We start from the raw sequence: 21,724 nt of genomic DNA on the forward strand, positions 1-21,724 counted from the left end.
AAGATTCTGAGTCTCCTGTGCTGTGAAGAATCTGAAGTGGACAGGTTAGCTAGACATAAGAATATATTTTTCTATACATAATACGATTTTGCACTTGAAAATGAATTTCCCAGAGGTTGCCACAGAGATGTATTTAAGAAACATTTCTTTTTCAGCACTTGGAAAACACCATTATATGATAAGTGGTGATAAATGATGATCCCAAACTCACTACTAATAGATCTGAAAAGCATTGAAACAGAACCCTTGGAAATAAAGAAATATGAAATTAGCATTTTCAATATTATCTGTTCTTCAATGTCTCACTGTATTTATTTCATCAGTATCTACCATGACAAAACAAACAGGATTCAAGTGCTGTGATATATTCCTTCCTGCAAAATAGCCTAAGGCAGTTTCTCTGCCAATGCTAGCAGTTGTGTTAATGATACAGTAAAAGCTTCACTCTCAGAAGCAGCAACAATCCTGTTTAACAGAAGAGAAAGGATCTCAAAGTTCTTCCTTAACCAGTAGTAGGCAAAAGAAATAAGACACTATACACAATTATCTTGTGTGTAGTGGACACAGTATTCTGTCATTGGCAACAGCATCTAAAAAGAACAGTAGTAGCACAGTAAGCCTTGCCATAAAACAAGGTTTTCCATTATCTAGTGAACATCAAATATCAATTTAAGGCTACAGCTTACCTAAATTTGATAAAATATACACCTATTTATATTAATTTCTGTGATCCACTAATAGGATTCTTTGACAGGTGAAACAGATGCTGGTTGAAATAACCAAGTTGTATTCATTGGCCTTAGCTCCAAAAAGGAAAAACGTAACTGTCAGAGATCATGGACTCTGCAGGACATAAGTATGGTGCAGTTGCATTTTCACTGACTTTAACCATAAGATTATCTGTCTTGTCAATCACTTTTAAAAACAAGACAGGTACAAATCTCATTGGCAAATGTTTACACACAATTCTTTACACACCACACAGAAAGCGATATAAAAAAATATTATTGAACTGTTCTGTTTTTCAAAGGACACCATCTTCTGTTTCTCTTCCTGTGAAAATACAATTACTTACGTATTTCATCCACCTGTTTCCTCCCCCTCATAATAGCTTTATGCCAGAATAAGTTCACAGTCATTGAGTTATTTCTGATACGCAGAAAACCCACCTATGTAATAAAGTCATCTTTAGGTACCTTTTATCTCTTCTAAATAATTCAAATATTTTTTAAGGCAGTATGAGAGATAGTGCAGTTCCTTACGAGAGTTCAGTTACCTGGGTAATACCTAGCAAGGCCAGTTGCACTACCAAAGACCTGCCATAGTAAAGTGGGGTCTTCTTCTCTGTTCCGCTTGAACACATCATCCAACGCAGCAGTCCAGTTGAGTTCATTTAACACAATTGTTGCTGTCAAAAACAAAATGTATTTGGAGTTACAAAGTTACATCTTAACTCAAGTTGCAGTGACTGCAAAAAGCATACTAAATCATTATGGAAAGTAACAATATTTCATTTAACTAATCGACAATTTAAATGTAAAGAAATACATTGCTCTTCCTTGGGAATTTTCTTTAAGTTCCTCACATTCTCTTCTTTCCATTGCATTATTAATGCAATGACTGTTGATTTATTAATACAATCAGTATCTTCTAAAAATACTTGTTTTTTGAGATGTTACTCTAGATAACATTCCCAGTTCTAGAAATGTAAAAGCAGGCCCATAAAATTGATGTTTCTATTAATCGCAGCACAGTACAATATGAAATACTAGAATGATGTCAACAAAAGTAGGTGAGTATTTTAGAAAAGCTAACAAAGATCTCCCTTTCCAAATTGATGCCTTATGGGGATCAATTAATAATTCTACAGGAAAAAGACAACAATGAGTATTTGAATTAAAATATTAAGGTAGGACCCACATGCACTCATTACTGCATGCTAACAAGATCTTCATGTTTATAGATGTGATCATTTACAGAATGATCAGCAGTGTGAACATTAATATTTATAAGGTGGGTCAGTTCCACGATGAATTTAAAATACAAGGAAATTCACATTTTAAAGCATGATCAGCTAAACACTAAGCGGTTACTCAGAAATTTATATTCACAATGTTGTCCTGTACTGATGTTTGTTTTAATGAAAAAAATATATATATTTCTTTTTCTATTTTTATTTCTATTTCCGTTTCTGTTTCTAATATACGAAATGTATGTATATTAGTGTTCTACACCTTTGTGATAAATGTTGGGAGACACTCTCAAATGGTATTAGATGATATAGATAATCTTTTTCACCATCATTTAATCAGCTCTAAATATCTCATTATCTTATTCATGTTAGGCAATAGCTGACATTCATTATTTTTAGAAAGAATATGGTGGTTTTTTTGGTTGGGGCTCTAATTCCTTCCTCTGTGATGCCTAATGGCATCTAAGTAACACCTAGATTAGCAAGCCAAGAATGTAAAGGGAACTGGATGGGAAAATAAAGCAAACAAACAAAAAAACAAACAAAACCAGCAACCAACCAACCAAACAAACAAAAACATTTGAAAATAACTGAAGATGTAGATATAAATCCTAAGAAAGGCAAGACTGTAATTTAGATCTTGCTTACACTACAGTATTGCACACAAGAAAGAAACTGTGTTCTCTTGCAAATGGGCAAGTCAAATTGAAAGAAAAAATAGTTCACATTCACAGATGAGTGGCATCACAGTACAAAATTCTATATGTAGGGTAAGGACAGGTTAAAAGTTATCAGTTGACAGTTTGAAACAGTTTAAAAATTAGGTTGTTACAGGTACTACAGAGATTGTAACATTAAATTTTATAGGCTTGTTTTTAAAGGTTAAGGAGGAAATTGCTACACCATGTGTTTTGCAGAAAGGTTTATGTGTTTTTGAGAGGATTTTTAAAGTATTACTATTTGAAAGTACAGCTTCTTATAGAAATATCAAATTAAATGTCCAACCCTTGACATTCCCTGTAAATAAACTTTATAGTATGTACCTGGCTCTTTGTAAAGTAGGTAATTATAAAAATATATGCTTATTTGAGAAAGGGGAATAAAACCCTGCAGTACCATGAGAAGTTCATTGTCATTTTAAAATGTTTACTGTTCCATCATCTCTTTTAGAACCAGTTTGATCTACTGCCTAATTAACCATTATAGGCACCCTTTCTAAACTCCTTCTAAGCTTGACTTTGTTTCAGATCTTACTTCTAGAAGCAGCTCCATTAAGTCATTAGAACCATTTATTTACTCAGCAAATAATTTCCTCTCACACTTGATTTTTCTGTTCTTCATGTTACCATTTTCTCATTTGATATACAGAGTACTTGGCCCAGTGGAAGCCTATACCAATGGTTCCGAGCGGCATTCAGAGCATTGGAGCATAGGGCGCTTACTTTAGGCACATCAGAGATGGTAACTCTTACCTCTTTACTATCTGACAAAGCACTTAGATTTCAGTGTCCTCCACAGATTCCTCAGACCGATAACAACATTAACCAATGTGTACACCCTCATTAAGTTTGCATATGACACCAAATTTGGTGGAGAAGTGTCGATCTGCCAGAGAGTAGGAAGGCCCTGTAGGAAGGCCCAACCTGGACTGGATGGGTTGATGGGTTGATGGATGAGGTTCAACATGGCCAAGTTCCGTGTCCTGAACTTTGGTGACAACAACCCCATGTAATGCTACAGGCTTGGGGCAGAGTGGCTCAAAAACCGTGCAGAGGAAAAGGATCTGGGGGTGCTGACTGATGCTCACCTGAACACGAGCCAGAAGTGTGCCCAGGTGGCCAAGAAGGCCAATGGCATTCTGGTTTGTATCAGGAACAGTGTAGCCAGCAGGACTAGGGAGGTGATCTTCCCCTCGTACTCAGCTCTGGTGAGGATGCACCTCAAGTTCTGTGTTCAGCTTTGGGCCCCTCACTACAAGAAAGACATCGAGGTCCTGGAACACGTCCAGAGAAGGGCTATGAACCTGGTGAAGGGTGTGGAACACAAGTCCTGTGAGGCACAGCTGTGGGAACTGGGGCTGTTTAGTCTGGAGAAAAGGAGGCTCAGGGGAGACCTTACTGCACTCTACAACTACCTGAGAGGAAGTTGTGAGGAGCTGGGGGTCGGCATCTTCTCACAGATAACACAGATAGGATCAGAGGAAATGGCCTCAAGTTGCACCAGGAGAGCTTTAGGTTAGAAATTAGGAAACATTTATTCTCGGAAAGAGCAGTCAGGCAAGGAACAGGTTGCCCAGGGAGGTGGTGGAGTCACCGTCCCTGAGGGTGTTTGTTCAAGGAAGGGTTGGACATGGTGCTTAGGGACATGGTTTAGCGGATGACGTTAGTGGTAGAGGGATGGTTGGACCGGATGATCTTGAAGGTCTTTTCCAGACTAAACAATTCAATAATTCTCTTCTATGATTCTAATTTAAAATTGCTGCAGCCTTTACCCTCAAATCTGGCTACTTTACTACCCTGATCAGGCCACTGATACCCATATTCAGTAAAACATCTGATTAGAAATAATATTAAATTATTCACTCTCATAATTGCTCTCCTCAGTCAGTGGCTATGCCTGCTCATGTACAAAACTGAATACAATATTTCTAAAGAAAAGATTTCCTTCAGACAGCAACCTTACAAACAAATGAACTACATTCAATATGAAGATATATTAGCCATATTAACATATATTTACAAATATAATTGCAAAGAGTGTCTAGCATCATACAAACATATGTTGCAAAGTTTTATATTTATGAACATGTAAGTACATCAAACACGCACATATATATATACTCATACATATACAAATATATTTCTAAAATACATGTATATACAAAACTGGAGAAACTAAGACACTGTACAAACAGTAAAATACCCAAGTACTAAAGTACCGAATAGATATATTGGAACAAATAATTTCATCGCTTTATTAAATTTGTGGAGATGAAGTAAGAAGTATGGCTCTCTGGATCTTATTTATAATACTGGTGGAGAAGTGATGCCTCACAATCAGAGTCAAGATTTTAATAATCTTATTTACTTCCAACTTTACCCTCCCCTCTCCCCCCCTCCTCCTTCTAGACAATTTTCTCCCAGAGAAAAACACATTTGAAAAAAAATCCAACAACCTGCAGCTGTAGAAAAAAAAAAAAAAAAAAAAAAGGAAAAGAAAAGAAAAAACCTCATTAAATTGAAAATAAAATACTAATGTGGATTGAATGTGAACAACAAGAGCAGAACATCCAAACAGAAGTAAAATGAAATAAATATGGGAAAAGACTACTAATAGTATGAAAGAAACACAGAGTTTATTTGGTGGGACTGTTATGCAAATGGTTAATTGTATGATAATTGAAAAAAAAAAACATTCCTGGAGCATTTTCTATTTGTAACTCAAACTTGCTCACTTTATTCAGGGTTTTTGTTTTGTTTTGTTTTGTTTTGTTTTTGATTGTTTTTGTTTTCTTCATTAGCTTATTTGTATCTAGAATAACCACATATTTGCATTAACTAACCCAGTGAACAGTGAACAGGAAAAGGGTGCTGGGAATTTCAGCTTTAATCGTTTATTTTTCTACTTGCTTTTCCAAAACATACTTTACGTGTTTGCTTCTGCTAAAGAACACACCCTGGATTTCAAAAGGTAAGATGTAAATCAGTTACCTTGCTTCTTTTTTTTAATGCAATATCTCTGGTAATAGGCAATTTCAAAACAATATCTAAATTCTTTCTTAAGCCTACAGCAATGGATTTGAAACTTGTCAATCAAAGAAAATAAAGCAAAAACCTCATAAACAGTAACGAAACTATTCTTCAGATGGCTTCCACTAAAATATCATGATTCTCAATTTGCACATAAAAATCAAGGCAGTGCTAGTTTCAATAGCTCACAGTAGAGACCACACCACTTGTCAGAATACCTTAATTTGGAAAGACATGGGTTTATACTGGCCTCATGAATATAAGTGAGAATTCCACTTCTTTTTCTGTTATTAAAAAGCATATTTAACTAAAACAAAATGTTTAGAGGTTTTATAGCCACACCTATTGAGATGATGCATATCCTAAAAACACTTATGTTTCCTTTTGAGTTAACATTCTGTAAAGGAAAGAGCTTTTGACTGATAATTGACAGAAAATCTACTTTGAGACAACTCTCCAATAAGCTTATTTCCAATTCTGCTAAGAAAAGTCTTTGAAGATTACTTCTTCAAAGTACTTCAGCTGCTACCTTTCATTTGATATAGGCAGGATGAAAAAATAAAATTCATCATCACACAATAGGAAGCATCATTCTTCCTGGCTAATTCCAATGAATTCCATCCATCTTTTCCTTTCTCCCTCTTCTTTATGACATGAGGTTTAGGGGCCTTGACAAGGAATGGATTCAATTTTCCTCTGCAAACGCAATCAATAAAAAAGAACTGGAATGCACTTCTGATGATTTATTAAATGTATAGGCCCCAGACTCCATACAAGGCAGAGTGTAACTTTATTTGAAAAGCTGGAAAGCTATTTACTATATCAGAAAATGTGTCAGCTACTGTTCCCTGATGAGGCAGCTACATGTACACTGGGGAGAACAGAAGGGACTGCCTCTGCAGACCATTAATTGTCTTCCAGCGTATGGCAAGTATTACAGCTCCATATCCTGTTTAATGAAGTTGACTCACTGATCTCTTTGAAGATAACACTGACTAATTATTTTTATGAATGAAATATATATTTGCAGCCCAACATTATGGTGTTTAAAAGTAGGCACAGAGGAAGAATATACATGCAAATGCTTATTTTTAATATACTTGAATGGACACAGAAGTTTCTGTCTGTGGCCATACTAATTGGATATTACAGAAATTCTACAAAAAATATAAGTTGCCTTTTTTATGACCTGTTTTTGTCATGGTTTTGGCTGAGATAAAGTTGATTTTCTTCATAGAGGCTCATGTGATGCTGTGTTATGGATTTTTGATGAAAATAGTGGTGACAGCACATCACTAATTTTTTTCAAAATTAAATTCCTTCCAGCATATGTTAAATTAAATAGAATGTTACACACTCAGCTATTGTTGAAAATTTTCACTCCTATTTCATTATATGTTGGACAAAGAAGGGGTTTTTATTATTACTTTTTACATTGAAGGTATTTTTATTAGATGTTTACACTGTCTCAAATAAACATTTCCTACATAATTCTCAAATATAGCAACTTGAAAAACTATTCTGGTAGCAAAATAAGCCTCAACCCTTCAAATCTAGGTGCATGCCATTTCTTTTATGTACAGTTCAGCGTGAACAAAAGGCCAGAGGAAAGGAAAGATTATAGTGGCTCCAAATTGAATACTGTCTCCTAGGTAACTGGTCCTCTCAGTGGAATCAGAAATCTGAACATACACACTTAAGCTTTCAACAGAATACCATGGGAAAGTGTTTAACTTGTAACAGTCATCCAAAAAAAATAGCAATAACAATAATTAAAACAAACAAAAACAACAGCAAACAAACAAAAAACTTCATAGGTTTAGAAACCTGTTAAAAGAGAATATAAATAATAATTTATATTTATGTATTTGCATATATATATATATATATAAATATGAGAACTGTGAGTTCTCATATGAGAAGTATATGAGAACTGTGGAGTATTTTATCCCAACTCTCCAAGGAGGTTAAGCAAATAAATCATAGCTCCAAAGGATGCACTGCCATCCACTCACACTGGTAGACAATACTACTAGATATATACACGGATCATAGAAATATGTGTTTAGAAACTGTACACTTTAAATAAGATTTGTAATAACTTGTATTTAGTCTTGAAAACATCTACCAGATGATTTGAAAGTGTTATATTGTGTGTTGGCTAACTATATTAGGAGTTAATTACATATTTTGAAAGGTAAAGAATTACAAATGGGAAAAAATTACAAACTGAATAAAATGGTGTATTTGTTATGCTGTTGTTTTTTGTTTGTTTGTTTGTTTTTAATAATTAAAACAAGCATTTAACTAAGTGAAGGGTCATTTTTTCTTTTCCTTTAAAGCACGGGAGGAAAATTTAAATGGGAGGGAGGGGGGACAGTCTAAAAATTGAACACGCAATAGCTGTTACACAGTGGCATTTCCAGTTGGATAGGTCGTTAGGTCATTATTTTAGGTGTTGCCTTGTTTGATATTTTATATACAGGTCAATTAAAAATTCTTGTCTTCAAAGTAACATTTGTATTTCCTATCATACTTGAAATTTAAATTACTGGATAATCAGATTTATTTTTTTTCAGAGTATACATTCTATGGTGCTCAAGAAATAAAGTATTAAAATGCAATTTTTAACATGGAAAACAGCAACAAAATCAAATAGTTTTGACATCTAATATTGCTGAAAGAAGATTTTTAGAGTAGGTATTTTACACTTTTAATTAAAAACATAAATTATAAAATGTCATGTACTTTTTCTTCAAATGAACAACTTCTCTACTACCCATTAGATATCTGACATTATGTCCCAGACACTTCTATAAATAATTCTTTGAAGAAGTCACTGAAGTCTAGCATACTGTTGTGTCTGTGTCAAATCAAGTAAATTAATTGGCAATGCCATATGATGTGCACTGACTGGCTTAGCCACCACATGCTGATAGCTAGAACAGCACACTGAACACTCATTAAAACAAATGCCCAGGAGAAGGAAATGAGAATAAAAATGTCATGAAAATTAAACTTCAATTATAGCTCAACAAAAAAAGAGTTAATGCAACATAAAGTCATAAAAACTTTAGTACCAACTCATAGTTTTTAAACAATTTCTTTATGTCACTATAAAACAGAAAAGACACCCTCATTAGTAAACAGCAACATATTGCTGATAACAGCAATTAATTCCCAACAAATTGGGAAGGATGAAAATCAGTTTTTACATTGCATCCTCTAAGATCAACAAATTCCAGCATGTGTTTGAGCATGGAGACATACCCAATGTTAACAGCCATACAGTATTTTTATTTTTATATTTATTTTTATTTTTTTCTGAGAAAAAGGTAAGAAGAAAAATGATATGAAAGGTATCACTGACTAAAGGTGAGCTGGAGGGCTTTCATATTTTTTAGAGCTAAGTACAATGTACGAGACTAAGTAATGTTAAAAAATGAATAAACTTACTGCAGTAATTACAGCAAGCTTTGAATTATTTACTATTTATTATTATTTTTTTCAAGTGACTTCAAAGTAGGTCCTCTAACTGGACCTACTCCTCATTTTAAAAATCCTTATACTCCTTATTTTAAAAATCAGGTGACATTTTAAAATTAGGATGTTTTATTTTTATGGAAATATCATGGATTAAATATCAAAAGAGCATCCACTTAGAAAGTAAAGATAGCTATAGTATAGGTATTAACTCCAATCTTTCTTCACTTTTCTCTAACTTTTGGTTAGCATTTCAAAGGATACCATATTGACACCGAAATTAAACTAGCTATAGAAGTATGCTTGATCTTTAATGCAGGCTTCTCTCTATAAAATTGTTAATTAGGTGTTAAGAAAAACAAAAAATCAAAAGACTGTCTAGAAAATGTTCTTCTGGAATAATTTAGTTCTGTCTTTGGTCTGACAAGGTACCTAACACCCCTTCAGTACCATTACCTTTAAGTCACTAGAGTATTTTATAAGATCAGTAAGTCCTAAGCAGTAGCTGGGGAAAGTGAGAAGGAAAAAAATAAATTTTAAAAAGCCAACTCATACAAAAATTCTCTTGCTTTATGCAACATATTAACTATTTTCCTCATTCCTATTAACTATATATATATATATTAACTATTTTCCTCATTCCTATTAAATTTTATACTATTTGTAGTCTGAAAACTATTAATTCAGAAATTGATGTTATTGTGTATTTCACAGAATCACAGAATCACAGAATTTCTAGGTTGGAAGAGACCTCAAGATCATTGAGTCCAACCTCTGACCTAACACTAACAGTCCCCACTAAACCATATCCCTAAGCTCTACATCTAAACGTCTTTTAAAGACTTCCAGGGATGATTCATTTGGTTTATGCAGTTGCCTATTACAATGTTCTCACATTTTTTCTTACATAGATACTACCCATCAACAGCAATTCCTCCTGTCCTGTCCTCAGTCATGGTAAATTGGAAAGTAGCTCCAACAAAAAGAGAGAGGATAATACAGTATTACAGTATATACAGTATATACATACAGTAATATATACATATATACAATATACACATATATATATGTATATTAATATACGTATACATTACTAATATTACTAACATATTACTACTATCACTATTGCTACTATACTATTACTAATATATATAGTAATATGTACAGTAATATATATGGTGTATATACAGTATTACAGTATATACAGTATAAAGATTGCTTGACACATGATCTGTTAAACTTGTATGTTTCTTCTGTTCGTTATGCCAAAGGGATGAATATAAGTGGATAAAATGCTGCAAATGGCTACTAAGATAACTGGTGAAGAACAGAAAATCTGTCTTCTGAAAGGAAACAGAGTTTGAGTAATTTAATCCAGAAAAATGAGGCACAGTCAGAAAACAGCCCAACCCTGAAAAGAATATGTAAGTGTAAGGATGGCACTGACACAGAAAAAATGGGTATAAGCTAGCTAATAAAGCAGGAAATTAGGAGGCCTCTTTTAGAGCAGAAAGTCTGAGAAGGGCCAATAGAAGACACGGACAAGGAGACAAGATCATTTAATACACATTTAAATCAGTTTATGTAAAGAACAACCTGGACTAGATTAAGAATTTAGATTAAGTATTAAGGACTACTAGTTAAGTATTATTAAGCATTAAGTATATTTATTATTAAGTATTAAGAACTAGATTAAGTATTTAACAACTGAAAAGCCATTTCCTGCTCTCTTCCTAGGCTTTGTTACAAATAAAGAAAAGGTTATTTTAAAAGCTGAACTTCAGTAACCACAAGCAATTCAGTTCTGTACAGATTTACCAAAGCACGAGAGTTGGAAGATAAACTGTTTTTCTTATTTATTTTTAATAAATGAAAATTAAAGGGTTTGGAAACCACATATAATATATATTTTACCACCTTAATATACACCTATACCTATAGTACATAGATATGCATGCTCTACATATATAATAAAACTTATATGGTTAACAATTATATAGTACATTGAAAATATATATTATATCAATTAAAATATATTATATGTTATATATATATTATATGTTATTATAAATGGGACTTTTCTATATAGCAGATCTATTTTCTGAATTTTAGGGAATTTTTACAAATATTAAAATAATACAGTGGATTTGGCTAATGGATTCTAATCTAATCCCCATATAAATGAAAAATTAATGAATAGCAGGCTGTTTTCATCTATCTAAATGTATCTCTGGCTACAGAAATCCAAGACACACTGAGTGTGAGGGGAATACAGTGCACAAGTGAGAAACGTGAGAAAAATGATGATGAGTCAAAGTCTGTTTCATCACCTGAGCTGGTACAGATGTGACAGCCCCTGCTCCTTTCAATATTCTAACCATCTCACTGACAACTTTTACTGGTTAAACATAAAAAAAAAAATCAACAAGGTTTGTTTTTTGCTGTTGTTTTTTATGGCAAAAGGTTGCACCACAATTTTCACTCTGGAGATATTTGCTATGTCAGAAATTTGACAAGGATGGATACTTTCTAAAATTTGGCCACCCAAAGATGCCCCCTCTCTTCAACAGATGAACCATCTGTCCCATAGGCAACTGCCTTATGGCCTTCTTGGATGCAGAACATGAAAAAATAAAATAAACATTTTAATTTTGTAGTATGACATCATTAGAGGTATTATATCTTGACTGTTAATTAAGCTTGGGTTTTGTGTTGTTTTCTAGGTTACATAGAGGGTATATTAACTCCTCCCTCTTAAAGAGAAGTCTATACCATACTGGAAAGGTCAAAGTTATAAGTTAGCTGCTTGTACAGAGGTGCTTGCTTCCTACAAACATTTTGCCTGCACCTCACCTTTACAAGAAAAAAAAAAAAAAAAGCTATTTTTATTTAATCTACATCATTATATTGATGAGGAGCAAAGCACACATTGTTGCACACATTGAGGAGGCTCAGGGGCGACCTTATCACTCTCTATAGGTACCTCAAGGGAGGCTGTAGCGAGGTGGGGGTTGATCTGTTCTCCCACGTGCCTGGTGACAGGACGAGGGGGAATGGGCTTAAGTTGAGCCAGGGGAGTTTTAGGTTAGATGTTAGGAAGAACTTCTTCACTGAAAGGGTTGTGAGGCACTGGAACAGGCTGCCCAGGGAAGTGGTGGAGTCACCATCCCTGGAAGTCTTCAAAAGACGTTTAGATGTAGAGCTTAGGGATATGGTTTAGTGGGGACTGCTAGCGTTAGGTCAGAGGTTGGACTCGATGATCTTGAGGTCTCTTCCAACCTAGAAATTCTGTGATTCTGTTAGTCCCAAACTTCCGTGATGTTAGGCTGAATTCTACTCTGGGTGAATCCTGGCCTCCCTGAAGTTAATGACAAAACTCCTGCATAGCGCAGGGAAGTGATTTAATCCCCTGCTTCCAGATCACCGTAACCCAGTGTTCATCTGCTCTCTGCATCCACAGTACATTGTCAGCCTAATGCAATAAGCAGATCACTGTATCAGGAGCCAGTACTCATTACTACAGATTTTGCAAGCAAAAAAGAGAGAGAAAACAACCTGACAAATCATTTAATAAGATTCAAAATACCTTAGAAATGATAAAGGACTCAAAGGAATCTTTGGAAATGCAGTAAAATTAAGTTCCTTTGCAGCTTTTTTGTCTAATTCCATATGCCATGAGTACTCAGGATTCATCTGAGTTTTCTGTACACACTGCTTTATTCACCCTTAGTGGCAGTTCTTTGAGTGTTGTGGTGATTGAATAGAAACACATTTTTATATTTGTGTGCTTGATGAAGGTCTTCTTGTTTTTAGTTTACTTAGTTTGTGATTATATAAAACCACAGGAAGAGACAGTAAAGTTGAAAAAACAAACAAACAAAAAAAACAGCTGGAATGGGTTTAACAAAGAAATCTTATTGCTGCATATATACCTACCTTATTTTTAAATGTTTTAAACTGCACTATTTTTTAGCTATTTTAGCTTTACATATTTGAATCTGAGGACCATAATCCTTCCTGAATTAGTAAAAACTACAAAACAGAACTTTTAAAATCAGAGATGCTGAGACTGTGGTTTCTAAATGCTTCTATATAGATCTTTCCAAATCATAGGGAGAGACCAACATCTTAAGGAAATATAGACACAGATGGAACAACTGCTATGAGAAAAAACATATCTGCAACCAAAATGGTTAAGAATACATTATAGAGACCTCTGAAGTCATACAGTATTTTTAAACAGCTACCTTCAGCCAAAGACAGGGAGTGAAGATATGAAGTACTACATGTCCTAGAATAAGGAGGATGAAAAATACACATACTAGCCTTTAACAAGGAGTCATGTCACAAAGTGAAATACCACAAATTTCAGCTCCAACCTTATAGGCAAGGCAATCTACCCATTTTTCATTTTCATATTTGATAAAAGGAAGCAAACCTGAATGCCAGGAGCTTTGCACCAGCTACATCCCTTGAGTCAGTCTCAACTCTGACTATCTGCATCAGTTTAGGAGGTACTCCAGCAAAATAAGGTTCTGATTTGGCTAACAAGCCCTTTTAGCAATTGCTTCAAAAAAAGGAAAAGCAAAGACCGAATGGTTTCAGCATTTTCTTAAAAGTGCATTTCTGATACTAATGTAGACAGATTCAGCTCCAATACATGTATAACCCTAGTCTTATGAAACAATAATGAAGGATCAAATAAATTAGATTGCTGAGAATGAGAAAACCTTTCAGTGATAAAGCATTTCATAATCAACAGGCAGTACCTTGATACATACTCAAGTATGTCACTCTATCTAGAGCACAAGGTCACCTTGCTATTTCCTTTCCTCATTCATCTACAGATGAATGTGCGAATGTGTTTGGATCCAGCTATAGCTATACTGTAACTGAAAGGAGAGGACACGTAACAGAAATGTGTCTGAGACTGACAAAGATATACATATATACATATATACGCATATAAACAATGTAACAATAAGATAATAAAAAGGCCAGGTTGGATAAGAAGGCTCTGGGGAGACACTAGAGCAGCCTTGCAGTACTTAAGGGGGCCTACAGGAAAGATGGTGAAAGACCCTTTATCAGGGACTGTAATGATAGGTAAAGGGGTAATGGTTTTAAACAAAATAAGGTTAGATTTAGACTTGATATAGGGAAGAAATTATTCACAATGAGGACAATATGGCACTGGCAGACATTGCCCAGAGAAGCTGTGGATGTCCCATCCCTGAAAGTATTCAAGGTCAGGCTGGATGGGGCTTGGAGCAGCCAGGACTGGTGGGAGGTGTCCCAGCCCATGGCAGGGCAGATGGAACCAGTTGATCTTTAGGGTCCCTTCTAACCCAACCATTCTGTGTTTCTATGAATACAGTTTCTCATCTAAAAAGAATTGTCTTCTTGGTACAAACATTCTGTAGAGTAATGGCCAGATTCCCAGCTGTTGCAAGTGGGTGTACCTTCACTAAAGCCACTGATACAATTTTCCAGTGTATACCAGCTGAAAATCTGGCCACAATTTTATAAATACTTGCTTCACCAATACAGCATGCGACCCAAAAGAAAATTAAGAAATTTTGGTGTATTAAGGATAGGACAACGCACAATCTATACTGGAGTTGTGTTTTGCTCTAGTCAGTTCCTCTAAAAGCTTTAGGCCTGTAACAATGGATCAGAAAATGAGACATCAGCCACTGGTAGGAAACCTGAGCTGTGACTCCAGATTATGTAAACTCTAATATGTACAAAATAAATAAATAAATAAATAAATAAATAAATAAATAAATAAATAAAGTTTTGATGTTAAATCAATTTGATGTACATGCTTTTAATCTTGATTTTAGTAATGACTTTCAAGAAAATCTTTGGCATATCAAAATCTTACTAAGCATCTTCCTCAGCTATCAAACTGGAACAATTTACTTAACATCACTTTCAGATGACAAACTTCAGGAGTCTTTAATGTGTTGAAGATATGTTGCATGATTTCTTGACAAAATCTGGCAATTTGGCACAACTGTATCTTTATGATATATGTGGTTTCTGTATTGCTTGTCTTAAGAGTCAACATCTGGCTAGCATTTTGCAGTTGTAAACTAATATCAGACAAGTCATAAGTAAACAAATTGCTTCATCTTTTTTTTTTTCAGAACATCAATCCAACAATTGGAACATTTTTGATGCTCTTGAAGAGAAAACAAAACAAAAACAAAACCAAAAACAACAAAAAACCTTTTTCATGTCAATGTTAAAAAGTATTTATTTCCTATCAGCAGTTTTTTGTTTTGTTTTAAGTAAAATACTAAAAATACTAAGCCTTAAAGAAGTCATCTTTTGTTTTTAGTAAGACACATCTATTCTAGCAGAAACCAGAATGTGTTATTTTTTTTTCTTTAGTTATCTACAAGATAGAACCAAAAAACATGCACAATACAAAGTTATGGACAACAGTCTCCTATAAACTCAATTTAGGCAAGGACAACATTTTCTAGGACTACTTTAGGAATACTTTAGGACTACTATAGGAATACTTTATAGGACTAAACAAAGATACATTTTTTTTGAACTGAAAAAGCAGACAAGCTATCCATCATCTGCTCTGAAGACCATAACCCCCAAGGCAGAGGAACAGAAGAAAGAAATGTTGTAGTTAAGTCATTTTTCATCATTAATTAGTTATTTATTAATGTATAATGATTTCATTTTGCTAAGTACTGTCCAATCACATAAGCTTCTTCAAGACATCTTGCATGTCTTGAAGACCATAAAATGAGAATTAAAGCCTGATGTCCAGATTTACAAGTAGGGGATTGAGGGAAGAGCTGTACCAGCAGCAGAACAGGTGCTGAGCTGGGTCATGCTCTTCCTAGGAGGACCCACTGTCCTCCTTGTTTTTGCAAAACAAAAGCAACTGTTAATTTCCTTTTGCCTCTAACCTCCCATTCCCTTTTACCTGTGACAGAGAGGCTTGATCAAATTAAGGAACAATTTGAAACTGGACGAAAATTTTACTGACTAGAAATGGAAAAACTGGAAAGAAATGGAAGGAAAAGTGGTCCGAGAGCACTCCTGTGTAGATGGTGTAGATCTGCTGTGGACAGACATTGTTCTGTGCAGGGTGGTTAGATGCAAAAAATGAGAAAACGAACATACTTCAAAAAAACAGCTGGGGGGGCGGGGGGGGGGGGGGGGGGGGGGAGGCAGGAAGGGGCATGGGGATCAATAATTGGAAGCAGTGAATGAGATATTTCCAGGCAAAAAGTATTTCACGAAATGAGTTAAAAAATTAGTACCGATTATTTACAAGGGAAACAAGAAATAAAACATTAACCCCACATGACCACCTATGGTAAAATTGCAGAAATGCACAAAGATCTTTGACAAATCATGCATTTTGTGACGTTTTCTGTGATCAACCACAAAATGCATAAAAAACTATTTTAAAAGCATATATGCATAATACACCATTTATAGATACATTCATGTGTACGTGGTACAATCTAAAAACGCAACTTCTTCAGGATTGAAAAGAAGTAAAGGTATATTGAGATTAAAAAAGAAAAAAAAAAAAGTATTCAAATGACATGACGCCATATGGATCTACCACTTAGTAAAAAAGAAAAATCAGCAGTTGTCCATTTAGAGACATATATTCAAGCTTGCAGGAGACTGTCAAGATGATAAATTGTTTGGATTACTGTATAATACCTCTTGCTCTTGTATAATAGAAAGTGTTATTCCTAAACAACTTATTAGTTTATATAAAGACAAGAAGACTTCATATAACAATAAATAATGCAAACTCATTTTAAATATTTAAACTACATTCAGAAACATTGAATAACCTCTTTCTTCTTATTTTCAAAATTTTATTCTTGTTTGAGCTCATTTTGGTAATATAAAACTATTAATTATGCACCTTCTTTTATTCCATCTAGCTCAAATGATGCTAAGGATTAAAATGCAAGTAGCACCCACATCATTTACATTAACACCCCGGTCCAGTGTTAAAAATTATCTGAGAAGTAAAGATGTAACCATTACATGTAAACAGAGCATGTATTATTGATATTTTTTTTATAAAAACAACTTATTTTTTATTTAGGATTGGACAGTTGTTATTAGTCCTGTACACCATAGAGCTTGGAAAGCTTTAACTGCTCAAGACAAAGATTAATTTTGCAAAGATCAATTTTATAGTTTAGTTCTAGGATGTGTGGATTCAAATAGAACAAGAAGATTAAAATAATCGTGATTCTTTACTCCGAGGGTGGTGAGGCACTGGCACAGGTTACCCAGAGAAGCAGTGGATGACCCATCCCTGGAGGTGTTCAAAGCCAGGCTGGATGGGTCTTTGGGCAACCTGGGCTGGTGGGAGGTGTCCCTACCCACGGCAGGCAGGTAGGATTTAGATGATCTTCAAGGTTCCTTCCAACCCAAACCATTCTATGATTCCATGATTATATTCTATCTTATACAAGTAAAATGTATTTCAGTAATTTACAGAAATGTTTGAATTTTTAGAAACTATTCCCCCCTAAATATGTTGATCTGCACCAGAAATGTGATCTGTGCTCCAGATCACATTTTAACCTAGGAGTCACAGAACAGGCCACAGACACAACATATGAACAAATGTATAGCATCTCCTTGATCCACAAACATTATATAGATTGTATGCATAATTATGTTAATATATATATAACATATAATACAGCTATGTACATATATATACACACACACATAACATGTATATACAGTTCTCTCTCTCTATATATATATACAAAAGCAGTGAGCTATCAGTTCAATCTAAGTTTAAGACAAAAAGGGCAGTTTTCACACTAGAGTACGAAGAAGCTGAGATGAACAGTTATTTCATTTTCTCTCAGGTTGCATTTTACTTCAGTTCTACTCTAGGCTTCCACTAGACATTTTAGCAATTTACATTTTGCACATGATCTTGCTTTGTATAGCTGGAGATGCTGTCAGATTAAAAAAAAAAATCTAAAAACAAACAAACAAACAAACAAAAAAAACATAAGAAATAAAAAAAAAATAACTGCAATATTTGAGCTTGTTTTCTCTGTGAAAACGACAACAAATTACAGGACCTCCTATGACATTCCTTAGAAAGATTTAACTGAATATTGGAATGTAGCAATATATATATAAATATATATATAAATAGTGTCTCAAAAAAAAAAAAAAAAAAAAAAACACGCTTGCCAAAAGCAAATGGATAACCTGTAGAAGAACAAGAAGAACATTGTTTGGATCTGTGTAACACTATTAATAAGATGAACCTGTACGTAAATAAAGTGCTTTTGTTAAGAAAGTATTTGATAACTCAAGTACAAGAGAAAATGCTGAACTAATGACAACTTTTCTATCACTATGTTGGTCTGTATCATCTTTCTGTATGATTACTCAAGATGAAAATACAGTGCTGACTTCTCAATACAGAATACCAACCCCCATACCATGTGCCTTTTCTTCACTGAGGGTTGATCTACATACACGCATTCAAACATGCCTTAAGATTCATTTTTCATCTTTCATTGACATACACATGCATATGACCCAGGGAAAGAAAATGAATCAAATCATAAAAATGTATACTTGAGGATTAGCTATGACTTCACCCACACAAACAAACAAACAACATCCAATGGCTACTACACTCAAAATTATAATTCTTTCTCATTCAAACATGTTGACTTTGAGAGCTTCCATGCGTATGAAATCAGGACATAATTCACCACTTCATACTGTAACTTTATTCACTGATTTAATTAGCATTACATTATCTTAAATATTGCAAATAATTCAGTGGAATCTCTGTGTAAAAAAGTGAAGCGGCAGATGCATCACTAACATAAGCATACAAATTTACTGATGAAAGTAGTCTCACTGATTTTAATTCATATTTTTATGGCACATTAAGAGTTTTTTTCTTCAAATATGAATATTAAAAGTGAGTACCAACACTGCCAGCAATTATATCAACACACATTGTCGGATTTTTACTGATTATTTTTTTAGGTCTGTTACACACCATTGTAAATCTGAAAGAAAAACAAAGCTATAATATGGGAACTCTGACTTGCTCTTCTTTAGACCGCTATGTAATGACACTGGTCATCTGCCTCATGTTTCAGTTCAGGGACTTCAAGATGGCAACAAGCACTGAAATTAAAAACTCAAGTAATATTTCTATCTTTGAAAAGTTTAACTACCAGGACGCACAAAAAATGCTAATGGTTCATTCATGAAAGATCATAAACCAATTAACTTATCTGAGGAAGTTTTAAAGGAGTCTCAGTGTTATTATAATTGTAATCTTAAGAGACATAAAATAAATTTAGTTCAGTGACAATTGGCCCTTCATTGAAAGTTCAACAGAGTTTACTATAGTACCCTTTTCATTTCTTTTCCATATTGGCATACGTTGATGGTATTTGAAGTATTTTTCATTTGTCCATACTAGTGTTAAGAAGTCAAACTAACCTTCAAGGAAGTGATCTTTGAGCAGTAAATACTAGTAAAGTAGTAAAAGTAGTAATAAAGTAGTAAATATTTCAGAGCAAAAATGCAAAACTGAAGCACATCTCCTGAATAAAGCTGCCACTAAAGCAATCACTCCAAAAACTCCAAACAACCACCCTTGTGCCCCCACAACATATAGTTATGCTGTGTCTGTTAAGAGCAATTTTCTAGAACATCTTTACAAAAACCTCAAGGTGTGGGAAAGCAAGACAGAAACTTTCATTTTAGTGAATATGGTCTTATGACTCTTATGGCATGGAACATTTTCATCTCTTCATCTCTACTGGGACACAAGGATTAGAAAGCTTTCTCCTGTGTTTCTTGCTCTCTTTCCAGTACTATCAAACAGTGTATGCTTGCAACAAGAGACTGAATTATTTATAAACATGACAACTCAGAGAACTATCTAGAAGACATTTTAACCATGAAGTCAAAATTCGTTATGTGAAGCTGTCCTTCCATCTCTGGAGATACTCACAACCCAGCTGGACTTGGCTCTGAGCAGCCTGCTGTAGCTGACCCTGCTCTGAGAAGGGGCTTGGACTCACAACTCTCCATAGGCCCCTTCTAGCTTCATTCATACAGTGATTCTGCAATGATACCATTACACAGTGGATTATGTTCCGTGCTGTTACCACACAAACATTGATCGACTAACAATCTGAAGTTCACATTTGCAACATAAGGTGAACAGGTTGTCTGTTTCCTTTTTGTAGCCCTTAGAAATTGACTTTCAGAAGAGAACAAAAACATTTATCTCCCTCTCAGGTTCTGTTGGCCTCCTATATTTGCCATTATTCAGGACGAGGAAGAGGAAGAAAAGAAGCTCTTCAGAATGCCATGTATATGTAAGTATAACTCCAGGTAAAAAAGAAAGAGAGAGGGAAAAATGATCACAGAAAAACTGCCACAGATGCACAATGGCCATATATATGACCATATATAACAGGCAGAGATGTTAGACTTTGAGTTTAGTGAAGAACCTCTTGGACCCAGGAACTGGGCTTTCTGCAGAAGCCACAAAAAGAAGGTCCAAGCCACTGAACAGATGATGTAAAGTATATGAATTTGAATCTACCTTTTCCAAAGATACAGATAATATTCTTAAAAACCCTGTACCAAAATACTTGCACTTGCCTTTACTTCCTTAGCATCTTCCTGTGATTTGCAGTAATTATCAAGAGCTATTAAAGGAACCTGGCCAAAAGGTAGACTAATAACATATCTGAATGAGTAACTTAAAAAAATTAAAAACATAGTATACAAGAAGAAGATAACATAGTAATATTCTTCAGATATACTATCATATGCCCTGATCTTTCTGATGCAATGATGTATGTTTTCCTATTAAAAATATTTATATTAATATTATTATTGCAAGAACCTTATTATTGCTATTTTTTGTAAGTTTGCATTGCATTTGTATCGATCTCATGCAAGTAGCAATCTTTCATTTACCCGTCAGATCCTATTCCTGCCTATTTTATATTCATCTTATTCAAGCAAAGAGCTTTCACTTCTCCTGTCAGCTTCTATTGAATTTTTTGTATCGATCTTTCCAAAGGAACAGATTTCCACTTCCTTATCATATGTATCATGTTCATTTTTATATTGAAGTCATAATTTTGATTTTCCACTGCCTTTCTCCTAGCATTCTTGTTAACTGCTTAGGACAATCCTGAAACCCAGTGATGACTTTGGTCAGTGTCTTTTATAGTTTTAAATTCTCAGCAAACTTCTATCCTTGCATGAAAAAATGCCACTCTTTGAATCATCTCACCGTGATGAGAGTGAAAATAAACTAAAACTCCACAGTTGTGTAACCTCGTCACACACACACACACAAAAGCCACAATTCTGTGTTTTGGTACAAATGGGTCAATTGGTATTTTTATTTCTGAAGCCTGGAAAAATCTCAGGAAAGCAAAACTTTCCACCATGCTCTGAATTTTCTTCAAAAATAAGTGCAGAA

The 21,724-nt window shown here is 34.4% G+C and overlaps 1 protein-coding gene across 7 annotated transcripts in view; it reads right to left on the reverse strand.

The window, feature by feature from the left end:
* Positions 1 to 21,724, reverse strand: part of CACNA2D1 (calcium voltage-gated channel auxiliary subunit alpha2delta 1) — a 425,824-nt gene that overhangs the window by 117,046 nt on the left and 287,054 nt on the right. For all 7 annotated transcript variants that reach the window (XM_084535082.1, XM_084535080.1, XM_084535079.1 and 4 more), the window contains exon 7: positions 1,277 to 1,408. In XM_084535082.1, the coding sequence (XP_084391208.1) occupies positions 1,277 to 1,408 (132 nt within the window). The remainder of the gene's footprint in view (positions 1 to 1,276; positions 1,409 to 21,724) is intronic.

Source organism: Aythya ferina, assembly GCF_964211825.1.
Source record: "Aythya ferina genome assembly, chromosome: 1".
In the NCBI taxonomy this organism is placed as follows: Eukaryota; Metazoa; Chordata; class Aves; order Anseriformes; family Anatidae; genus Aythya; species Aythya ferina.